The 11,313-nt window shown below is 42.7% G+C and overlaps 1 protein-coding gene and 5 non-coding genes across 6 annotated transcripts; all 6 read right to left on the bottom strand.

Annotated features, from left to right (window-relative positions):
* Positions 1 to 765: 765 nt before the first annotated feature.
* tor3a (torsin family 3, member A) lies at positions 766 to 5,276 on the bottom strand. Its single transcript, XM_086282003.1, has 6 exons — positions 4,701 to 5,276; positions 4,414 to 4,536; positions 3,865 to 4,130; positions 2,962 to 3,137; positions 2,450 to 2,574; positions 766 to 1,915 (listed from the first exon to the last, which is right to left on the bottom strand). The coding sequence occupies exons 1-6, from the start codon at positions 4,864 to 4,866 to the stop codon at positions 1,668 to 1,670; spliced, it is 1,104 nt and encodes a 367-aa protein (XP_086138129.1). The 5' UTR covers positions 4,867 to 5,276; the 3' UTR covers positions 766 to 1,667.
* Positions 5,277 to 5,753: 477 nt separating this feature from the next.
* LOC147300931 (small nucleolar RNA SNORD47) lies at positions 5,754 to 5,828 on the bottom strand. Its single transcript, XR_015127454.1, has one exon. It is a non-coding gene; the product is annotated as a small nucleolar RNA SNORD47 (small nucleolar RNA).
* Positions 5,829 to 7,426: 1,598 nt separating this feature from the next.
* LOC147300930 (small nucleolar RNA snR60/Z15/Z230/Z193/J17) lies at positions 7,427 to 7,509 on the bottom strand. The gene has a single exon (XR_015127456.1). It is a non-coding gene; the product is annotated as a small nucleolar RNA snR60/Z15/Z230/Z193/J17 (small nucleolar RNA).
* A 139-nt stretch (positions 7,510 to 7,648) lies between these two features.
* LOC147300929 (small nucleolar RNA snR60/Z15/Z230/Z193/J17) lies at positions 7,649 to 7,730 on the bottom strand. The gene has a single exon (XR_015127457.1). It is a non-coding gene; the product is annotated as a small nucleolar RNA snR60/Z15/Z230/Z193/J17 (small nucleolar RNA).
* Positions 7,731 to 7,888: 158 nt separating this feature from the next.
* On the bottom strand, positions 7,889 to 7,971 carry LOC147300928 (small nucleolar RNA SNORD79). The gene has a single exon (XR_015127380.1). It is a non-coding gene; the product is annotated as a small nucleolar RNA SNORD79 (small nucleolar RNA).
* A 775-nt stretch (positions 7,972 to 8,746) lies between these two features.
* On the bottom strand, positions 8,747 to 8,816 carry LOC147300927 (small nucleolar RNA SNORD75). The gene has a single exon (XR_015127459.1). It is a non-coding gene; the product is annotated as a small nucleolar RNA SNORD75 (small nucleolar RNA).
* Between the last annotated feature and the right edge of the window lie 2,497 nt (positions 8,817 to 11,313).

Below are 11,313 nucleotides of genomic sequence, written 5' to 3'. Positions count from 1 at the left end.
CCAGGGCAGATCTTTTGGGGGGGGGGGTGTCCTTATCTCCACATTGTACCAGAACAAACACAGCATAGCATATAGCAATAATAAGACATATCAATGGCATCAGTGCAGCTTGTAACCAGCACCACGGATAACAACCGCAGTCGGGGGTTGGGTCAGCGGACAAATTTACTTAAAGCCTACAAACACACACACAAGCCCAAAATAGATTCAGCCTTGCTAACGTAACATAAAGACACCTGTAATATGTGCAAGCTACAAAAAGCCACAGGTCCTCGCAGACTTACTCGATGGGCAAGCTTATAACAAGCACACTGATTTATAGAATTCCTCATTCAACAATTTGTTTTCTACATATATCACACACTCACATACTGACGAGTGCTTATTTTGAACATATGACTGGTACCAATGTTTCAAACCTTTAAACAAACTTCATCTCTCGGGCCTTGCATTCAGCAAAGTCAACACGTTCATAGGGAGCAAGAACAAGTAATTTAGTTCCCAGCATCTATCAAAACATTGTAGAGTGTAAAATTACTGTGTCAATATTTGCACAACTGAAAATGTAATAAAAATGTATAAAGCATAAAAATACAGGCTTTCCTCTAGTCCACTTTACTGTAATCCTGTCAATATAAGTACCCAGTGTAACATAGAGGAGGGCCCTCTAAGGTAGTTTTCTCGACTGGGTCCCAGGTGCTGCCCTGCCTGCCATATTCAAATTCGAACATTAATGTGGAGTCAAATCACTGAAATCGATGACGATTGTTGTTTACCAGGTTTTTATTTCTTTAAACCGTGTCTGACAGGTTCTCTCTGTGTTCTTATTGTGATGTGACCCTCAGCTTTGAAGCAGACTGTGTTGATGATAGATGAATTATACCAACAAAAGAGTAAAGCACACCACTAAGTAACAACTGTATATTAAGTAACAGTACAGTAAAACCTATAAAATGTTTTTATAAAACACAAGTATGTAAAAGGGTGAGTTTCCAGAGGTCCAATGCTTTAGAGACAAAGTCCTTCACAGTAAGAGCTTCAAGTAACACTTCCATCACCACTGGTCCTTGCACGTTCATTTTAAAAAGAATAAAAAAAATCTAACAAAATAAAATAAGTGCACATTTAGAGTACTCCACGAAACTAATCTGGTCCAGTAAAATGTTCAAATATGGCACAAATGATATTAATAAATAATCTGTGCTGATATAAGCACAATGTTTGACATGCCACTAGTAACACATGAATTACAAACTCATATGAACACAAACAACAGTGCGAGTCAGACTTTGGCCGAGGGGATTAGATATAAATAGTGAAAAGGAAAAAAAAGTCTCCCTCTGCGCCACACTCTGCACAGACACCATCTTCTTCACCCCTTCGTCTTGACAGGATTCAAACCAGGCAGGTGAAGAAGAGCAGCCACACTTCCTGTGACGCTGCCCATCTCTGCAGGCTGGGTCACGCTGCTCTGCCCTCTAACCCTGGATCTGCCCTGATGTCTGGCCTTCTGTGACGGGACCTGGACAGACACATGTTGCATCTGTGGGGGGAGGGGGAAGTATGCAGTGCAGAGCAAAGAAGACACATCTCTGTGGCTCTGTATGCAGATGGGCTGGTAAAGCAATCTTACACCTCCAGGTCCGTCTCTCTGTTTCCTCCTCGCTCTAGGGAAGAAAGAAGTTGATCCTCTGAGGTATGGACTTGCATCCTTGGGCTGAGAACAGTCTCTCCTCTTTGGGAACATACAGCATTGCCTTGGCCACCTCATCCAGCGTGGCTTCATCTGTTTCCAGACCTCGTGCTGCGTATGCGTCCCGTGCACAGAGCTTAATGTGACGGTACTCCAGGGGCAGAAAGGGCACAAAGAAGTCAATCAGGTGACCAGACATCAGCTCACTCTGAGCAAAGCCACCTGGGATATTAAAACAAAACAGGAAATAGAAACATATTTAACGTTTTAACAATGTGTTTTGGTTCTTTTTTATCATACGCTGTATATAAAAGATGGCATTCATGCAGTTTTCTTCCAGGTATGAAAAATAAAGCCAGTGTACTGATTCTTTGGTCAGCAGGGGGGCAATTCCTGAGGTGGTCTGTGACCTCGGTCATCACTTTCCTGCTAATTTTGTAACCAGAAACATAAACATGGTATGTTTTAACATGTGATTAACCACGTGAGTAATGAAGTTGTTAACCAGTAAGTGTACAAAATCCACCCCTCACTCATGAGTACCAGATTCAAAGATGAGGCTTCACAATAGGACCTCACTAACCCATGGGTAACACTATGCTGGTCTAAGCTGTTTTTATATTACTTTAGCGGCTTTCAGCAAATAATTTCAAGCCACTGAGCAACCAGAACACCCGAGTAACTTAATGGCTTAAAAAAAGGCTCAAAGCTTAAGAAAACCCACCAGGCAACCTTTACAAAAACTTTACTGCTCACCTTGAGACTCCATAGTCTCAGCTCGCAGCCGATGCTCCAGGTCTTCCATACCGATGTCCTCTCGATTCTGGCCAGAGTGCCAGAAGTCCAGCGCCACGTCGTTGATTGTTGCACCACCAATGTTACTGCAGTGACAACAGCAAAAACACAACATTATATGTCTACAGCTGCTGAGCTTCTCAGGGAGACTCGATTCTTTCTGGTTTGGCAGCAAAGTTTCTTTAATACAAGTTGCTCTTAGATAAATGATCACAGTTCAAAGATGGCCAGTAATTCACTCACATCTCTGAACCATAACTGTTGAGTGAAAAACGGCTTTTTCTATTTTTGACTGAACAGACTGTTAGTCAGGACAAATCTGACTTGAGGAATTGAAAACATGAAAAATCCATACAGAAGGCGACAGAAGGAGCTCCATCCTTCACCACTGATGAGCTGCCAGGTTATCTGGACAGGAAGTGCACAGAGAGCTTTACAGCTTCATCAAACTGTGCCTGAAACAGTCAGCTAACCTGAGGAAGAGGAAGATGGCCCTGCGGTAGCTGACCCCATCTACGTTGTCATAGTGATCCATGAAGGGCTTGATTGCGTCGATGAGGCCCGGATGAAGCTTTTCAGCCTCATCGAAGATGAACAGAGTCTGAGGGCAGCGCAGCACCATGTCTCGAATTGCTTCTCTCAGCTGACCCTGGATTTCAGGCAAAAAACAAACAAACAAAAAACATAAGTCAAACATTATTATCATTTTATAACATTTCAGATCTGACAAAAGCTGATTATTATTTCCTTTCAAGCTTGATATATAAAGATACTAAACTGGGCATAAAATATTACAAACTGAGATAACTTAAACCAACAGCTGACATTTATCTAGAATGTTTTAATCTTTTTAAACGAATATATAAATGTGCCATTGTTGGTAAAAGTTATTTAAAAGAATTAGCCCTGTTATATGCCACAGAGGTTCAGTGGGAGGCTGTACTACAACACGTAGACACGTTAAAGTCCACATTTGCACACTTTGCAGACTTGAGGGCATGAGGGTAGAGGTTATCCCGTGAACTGCATATACCTATTTATATTTGGATAGCTCTGTACTATGCACCATGTATTAATGCTATGTAAACACAATTTTGAAATCAGCTGCAGTGACTGTGAAAAAATGCGCTCAAATGAGACTGAGCTGGCACCTCTGACCCGGTTGGACAAACGCCAGGTTCCAAACATCCATTTCTCTGAGTATTTGTGTCGCAGCATCAGTGTTGACTTAAAGCATCTGTCCAAACCATGACTGCTATCACTCTTATGATGAATTACAACACAGAATAAATATCTATGTAAGCAAAGCAGCGTCCAGAGAACACAGGTACATGTTCCTGGCACAGGACGGCCATCGCTGTGCCAAATGGGCTCACCTTGTACGTGTCCACCAGCCTGGCGTGCGGGAAGTGGAACGGGGCGATGAACAAACGGACACACTCGCTCTTCACCCCGTCCCGGTACAAGTTATCAGCAATGATCCGGGCCACAAAGTTCTTGCCTGTGCCGGACCAGCCGTGGAAGGAGAGCGTCAGGGGCTTGTTGGACTCGGGGTTGTTGATGAAACCCTGGATGGCTTTCAGAACCACGGACTGAGCCAGATGTTGCCCGTGGAGCTTCGTCTGAAGGTCTCTTGCTAGACCTGCACATGAGACCATAGATTTTTGATTTTAAAGGCACCGGCAAATATGAATAAAGTGCTCTGTGTTAAAATGTCTACTTTTAAAATATGTGATATAGCCAATAAAACGTAAAGTTGTTAAAGGGCTGCATCAGGCACTGAAGCTAAAGCCCTTATCAGATGATGAGTAACTGTGTGCAGTGTTGGGTGAATTCACAAACAGACGATTACAAAGAATAATGAGGGGAAACGACCAACACACGCTTGGGGCAAAGCGGGCAGCCACAGAGCAGCAGTGCGATACCTGTGATGTTGTTGGTTATCCTGCAGTCTCCGGACTCGCAGCACTGACCCAGGCTACAGTACCACTGATGCAGCAGGCTCATGTAGTCCTGAGGAAACCCTGCCCAGATATCCCTGGTAGGAACTGCTCGCATCACAAGTGCAGGGCGAGAGAAGTCCGTGTTTATAACAGTGTAATAACGAATCGTAAAAATAAAAATATTGCAAAATGCGCACGAGGCACGATGTAGCTTGCGAAATGAGCGCTTTCGTTATAAAATGGTTTTAATTTCTTTTACCATCTCTTACCTTGCTGGGTGGCATCATCCTGATTGGGCTGACACTCCCCCTCCCAGATATTGCAATAAATATAATTAAAATAGTAAGTAGAGACGTTGCTAATGCTATCGAAATGGAAGAAGTCGGCCTGTGCCGAGACAGCCCAGAGCAGCAGGAGAAAGCACCGCGCAGACATCGCGAACAGGCTGACGTGAAGCGGTCCAAACGACACTGAACACGAAGCCCAGTTTCTGCTCTCCCATTTATCTGAACGCGGTGGTCCACCGGCGGCCTGCTTTGACTGGGATACCCCTCCCCGCCCCCGACAACGTCTCCCTGCTGAAGCCAAAGAGGGGCGCTTGTTGTGCGGCTTGCCGCGGGCGGGTGGAGGGGCGGTTACTACCCCATTCCCTACTGCTCACGTCAAATTTGATTGGAGCCATTTTAAATGGGAGCGAAGCCTGTACTGCAACGCCATACGGCAAATGTCACGCTACCGAGGTAAGAGGCTTGCGTGTCCACAAACAACCCACGGTCAGCAACGCCAGCTAGATATTCCCGCCTTTGGGAGGTCAGCAAGTGACCAAATCGAACTCCTTTCCATTACATAACGTCACTTCCGTCGAAAAGTCGTACACTTGTTCTCAATCTTATTTACTTTTCATAGTTGTGTCATTAGACTTTACTACTCCACTGTTTGCACAACTGGTTTAGTAATATAAGATCAGTTCATTTGGCGCTCATACACGTCACCCATCGAGAAAGGGAGGAGAAAAACAGATGCACACAAATGAGTCAATAACAAATATTTTATTGTTACAAATTGAAGTCAACAGGGTCAGGTCACAATCCAGACATAATAGCACGAGCAGGGTCTGAACACCGATTCCTGCAGGTGAAAATCTGTCAACATCACTTTCCAGCTTTTGAGGAAACAGCACCATTTAGATTTATTATGAAGTGACAGACTTGTGCTTGATTGTGCTTCAGTGTCTGAGGCTTCACACCTGTGTAGAGAAGAAATCATTAAAATACAAGTACAGACTACTAACAGAAGAGTTAACTAGCAGTTAATGACCACATGACCTCAGAAAAAAATGGAACGGTAAGGGTTATAATCAGCTTAAGTCATCTGGCAAAATCAGATCATCACTAGTCTTGTGGCCACCTTAAATAATTGTGATTCAGGACTGGACAAAAACACTCACCAGGTAAAGAACTTGAACTTTCCCCCCATCTGAAAAAGAAGAATGAAAAACCTTATTACAAGTCAGCGACTGGCTGATTCATATTTTATTCACTGGGTTGCTCAGTGACAGACTGTCCACATGAGTGTTCAGGTCAGACATTTGTTGTAACATCACTGAACCCCTTATGACCATCGTGCACTTTTAAGTCAGTTTTCTCACCTCAGTCACTCTGGTGTGGTCCACACTGGGTCTCCATCCCTCACACAGAACAACCTGAAGATATGAGAGCATCAGTCAAACATGCACATCAACTGCAAAGATGAAGGAGTCAACGCTGACCTGGTCAGCTAGAGCTAATAAACAGACTCCATGGTTTAAAGTCAGTCTGTACTTTGTCATCACACAGGCCAGACTACAAGGATCAAATGATCTTTACTGCAAGAAAGTGATCCCAGAAAATATGCAAGTGGCTCCTTCAGACCCAGCTCTATAAACCTCAACAGCACAGGGCCCATTCTGGGTCTGAGGAGCTAAAAATGACACGATTTCATACTCACCATGAGTGTTTAATCATCTTCTGAATGGTGATGAGTCGCGAGCCCGCTCGTTCTGTAAAAACAAATTAAGTTTCGGGTAAATTTACAGAACCATGCTCACTTTTTTTCCCCCAACATTAAAAATCCAGATCAGAGTCAGTTACAAATTATCCTCAACTGGATCAGCGACCTGATTCAAACTCATCACATCTGAAAGCTGTTAGCTGCTGTGCAGGGATGTCACCAGAAATGATACCTAACGCTAACATTTGATACCAAAAAAAAAAATAAATAAATCGGAGATCACGTGCTTTTCTTTGGTACTGCAGGCAGTGTATGTACTAAGCTGCCATATTTCTAGATACATTCTTACATATTAGAGGAAATCCAACAGCACAGGAAACACTACCTGTGGAAAAGGACCATTTATGCAGCCGCCATAATAGCTCCGCTTAAACTCATATGGCAGAGTTCATATTTTGCTATGAATGATGTACTTTACACTTTTTAGGTGGAGTAAGCGATCAAAGAATGATGCAGTTTCATACAGTCCAAGCACCACAAGTTAACAAAGCACTTAAACTTCAAAGACTTAAAGCTGAGCAAGTTTTAATTCAAGGCATCATCCTGATGATGTTACCATTGAGACGGCTGTTATTTCATAGGTTAAATGGTTTGCTGTGGTAATTCTAGTCATGCTTATCCTTTTGTATAACAAGTCTATAAATGTGTAATTACCACACTATGCAATTTAGTCTGTGCCTTGTTAAAAGTGTTATTTGAGATAAATTATCTGCCACCATGTCAGTGTGTGAATGGTCATTTTGTCCATCAACTGTATTGACATGTGTAGTTCTATTGGTGCAGAGCATCAGGTTTGTGGTACTGTGACATCCCCGCTGCAGTGTTTGAGATTTAATGCTTACCAGCAGAGCAGCAACGAGTCAGACAGCAAGGTGTTCACATCTGAAGAGAAAGAACTAGATTATCACTTTGTTTTAAACACATCAGTGATTGTGGGACTACATAAGTTGATGCTCAGCTAGGAGCGAAAGACGATAGTTATTCTTCATAGTTTAATCTGTTGAACTATGCACTCATCACTGCATCGAGCTTCATTAAAAGAAACGTAGAGCAGGATTTCAACTCACCTCCACTTTGCCTTTTGTGGGACTCCTGAAAAAAAAAAAAAAAATTAAATATATAAGTTTAGAAAGAACTCAAACCCAGTGACCCTCAAAGGTTGCAGAGGCCGACACATCAGCTAGGAGCGAAAGACAACAGTAATTCTTCACAGTTTAATCTGCTGAACTATGCACTCATCATTGCATCGAAACAGTTATTTTTACAGGCCGGCTCCTCAAAGAAAAAACCTACCTGCAGCTGATCCAAGAATGCACATCTGGATCCAACATCAGGACCGTCTGCAAAGCACGAGAGACGCATCGTTGAAGAGTCCAAATTTTAACATGCATGTATGTAATATAGTTTTAACTGCATCAGAAAAAAGTCCTCTTTCACTCTTTTTCAGAGAGATTCCCATCGTTTTAAAAACAAAAGTCATCATTAACAGTTTCTTATGGTAACACATGATCAAGAATTTACATCCATTACCTGTTAGCGATAGGACTCGGACCTGAGGACACCTGTGGGTAAAAATAAAGTGATTAAAATGATATAAACTTTTAAGCTCACAGGTTGGGAGTAAGTAGTGCCTCAGATAATACAACTTGGTGGTTGGAGTATCATCACATCTTCTCAAGAGTAGCAAATAAGTGTCATCACAGGAGCACAAATTTATGGCAAAGACTGATGCTTCCCTGAGGTGTTAGAGAGAAAACTACACGTGTGGATCAGGACTCCAGGAACAGCGTTACAAGTCAGTGTTGTGGCCAAATATTTAACATTTTCATTTAAAATAGATTTCCTGTTCATTTGTTGTACATTGTGTACAAATCACACTTTGCCAGTCAAATGAAAGCAGTAATATCCCCATTAGTTTTACATGCAAATATTAGTTTATCCATGCAAAGGCACACTGGGGTTATTAATACTTAGGTTTGAAATATTTGTAAATATGGCCCCGCACCCAAGCAATTAAAAAGGCACCTTCAATTTCAGCTTTAGGAATTTTATCATTATAGTTTGATTTAAGAGCAAGTGTAGTCTCTCCACAGCGAACACCTTAGAGAAGCACAAGTTTCCTCTGCAAACACTCATCCTCACCTCCTCAGTCCCCTACAGACCAGTCACATCTCTGGGCTTTCACAGCACCTGTAGAAACACTCTTGTTAGGACTATTACAATGAATGGGAAAAGCAAGAAACTCAAAGGAAAAACTATATATGGAAGTCTCAGTGTAGAAAATGCTCAGAAATCACTTCTGTCCACTACTCTTACACTTTAAATCATCACCGACGTCCATTTAGGGAAACAAAATAAAAAAATAACTAAAAATTCAGGGTTTAAAGCAGAATTCCTTACCATCAAGCATCTGCTGATGTCGAGAAGTCAGGATGAGCATCGTGATCCTTCATCTTTGAAGAGCCGTCTGTATTTTTGAGTGTTTTAAGTTGTTAATCTGTCAGATTTAACCCAAACACGACAGGAAGGTTAACATTTTTAATTAAAATCCTCATAACTTAACACAAAGTTATATACACCCACTAAATACGCTGCATGGCCAGCAGCAGGAGCCGTGCAGCTAAGCTAACCGGCCCACAGTTTCTCACAGCCTTTGCCCCGTCTTGTCAGGAATGTTGCCTTTACTTCACATCGACTCAGATGTCCCTAGCAACATTATGTCATCATATGTAAGCGGGACTAAAATGCACCGAGGCTGCTTTTAAAACAGGAGCTAACGATCCGCAGGCCAACACGCGATCTGTTGCACGTGGATGAGGCCTGCTAGGCTAACGCTTATTAGCTCTAAAGAGGTTCCACTTAAAAATGCCACCGAGTACAACGTTACCTACATGATAGGTTAACAGTTATTACTGCGGGCGTACAATAAAGTCAAAAACCACGAGACAAACACTAAAGCTGAAAAACTCCAACCAACTCACCAGTAAGTCGTCCGAGGAATGAGGCAGAGAAGCGGGCGCGAGGCGCTTTTATAGAAGCTACCGCACAGCCTGATGGGAAAAACATGGCTGGCTGAGCAGCGCCCCTGCTGGACGAGTCGGTCTGTGAACGCGCAACGTGTGCGACATGTTTTTGTATTTTAACTGAATACTTGTGCCCTGAAAAAACTCTGCTTTGATTCATTTGTAATTGTTCAGCTGCTCCCTTTAGGACTTCTCTCCTCTTCTGTCACACCAACCACCTGCATCTGCATTTCCACCTTCACAGGGAATGGATGGAGCTAGCTCCACATTCAACATCTGTCGTGTATCCACGGTTCCTCCGCACAGGTCTGCACAGGTCCAAACCAGCTCAGGTTCAACTGTTCAACCTCAACACTATTTTTAACTCCACTACCTTCCACTCCACCTCCTGTGCTGCCGTCTCCATCATCACAGGTCTCACTAGTAGCTTGTAAACCTTCCCTTTCTGTCACAAATCACCCCTGATACTCGCCTCCACCCACTCCACTCACACATGAGAGTCCTTGAGACTCCTGCCTGGCCTCATCTGTCAACCTGTCCACCACCACCGTAAACAAGAAGGGGCTGAGAGCAGCATCACCCCCTGCCTTGAACCCATCTCACTCCTATCTGATAATGAATATTGAGAGAGACTAACTTCTCTGAATGTTTAGCATTTAACATTCTGTTGGTTCTGCATACCATACCTGTAACCAAGACAGTTACCTATTCCCTGGTGTTTTTGACATAATCACCTCTGTATTATTTGTCTTACTGTTTCATCTTCTCACCCTACAGGCTGTTGGTGCCATATGTTTAGTCTCTTTTTAGCAACCACATGTAAATCATCTTGTGTACCATCATAGATGGCAGAGTTTTTCAGTGGTTCAGGATCAGCCAGACACTCTCTGGGCTTGCAAGCCCACCGTTTACCAGGATACTTAATGAAGAGAAACAGGACTTTTCTTTTCTTCATACTGCATCACCCTCTTCATACAGAACCACAGTTCCTCTCTATCACATGCTTCCTCTTTGAGGCACAAACAAGTACACAGGTACTAAAACTGTGTTACACAGTGTAATCAAAAAGCCTTTTAAAAAAATTATTATTAAAAGGCTGAGATAGAAAAGCAAGGGTGACCGGTATATGTAAAAAATCTGCATTAACTGAGGTGAAATTTTAGATCCCAATGTTAATTTTCACTATTATGGATTGAAAAACGTATTTTTCCATAATGTAGGAGTCAAAGTACCCAGACTGATCCAAAAAATCCTCACATTAGTCTGTTTGCTTCTTAAATTGATGTAACTTTCTTGAACAACCTCCTCCTGCTGGAGCCTGCAGGCACACTGTGTCCTGCATTATTATTTAATCTGCAGGTCCCACCTCGCAGACGCGCCTCGTGTCAGGTTCTATTTTTAAAGTCCCTCGACACTTGCACAAGTGTTTTTGAAGTCCCTGCCGATAAAGAGCGCAGTGAGGTGGAAGAAGGGCCGCGCTCTTCTGAGAATAAAAAGATGTCAACAAACTGAGTGCGCAAATATAGACTGGAGCGGGGTGTAGCATTTCCACCACGCTAAGTGCACCAAAGGGGCAATTTAAAAAAAATGTTTAATCAAACTGCTAAAATCAACAGAGCTCAGATATTTTTGATAGCTGGGTGTTTAATAAATAGTTATACATTTGATCCTGGAGGTGACAGGATACGTACACTAGGCTCAAAAGCAGTCCCCTGATAACCTACGAGGCTGAATAAACAGACTTCGTGTCACTTCAAGTAAACCAAACATCTCTGGGGTTTAGAGTCCGACTGAAAAAGAGAAAACACAC

The sequence above is a fragment of the Aulonocara sp. 'chitande type north' Nkhata Bay genome, linkage group LG23 (assembly GCF_057382095.1).
Source record: "Aulonocara sp. 'chitande type north' Nkhata Bay isolate Kocher_YH1m ecotype deep benthic linkage group LG23, A_spYH_male_GT1.1, whole genome shotgun sequence".
NCBI classification, from domain to species: Eukaryota; Metazoa; Chordata; class Actinopteri; order Cichliformes; family Cichlidae; genus Aulonocara; species Aulonocara sp. 'chitande type north' Nkhata Bay.
Note: the sequence above shows the minus strand (reverse complement) of the source record. Positions and strands in the feature narration are given on the sequence as shown.

Excerpts from the sequence above, each read along its gene's own strand:
- tor3a (XM_086282003.1), bottom strand. The coding sequence starts at position 4,866 with ATGTCTGCGCGGTGCTTTCTCCTGCTGCTCTGGGCTGTCTCGGCACAG. Across the intron at positions 4,131-4,413 it reads GATAACCAACAACATCACAG|GTCTAGCAAGAGACCTTCAG; the intron begins GTATCGCACTGC and ends TCTCATGTGCAG. Across the intron at positions 2,575-2,961 it reads GCCATCTTCCTCTTCCTCAG|TAACATTGGTGGTGCAACAA; the intron begins GTTAGCTGACTG and ends TTGTCACTGCAG.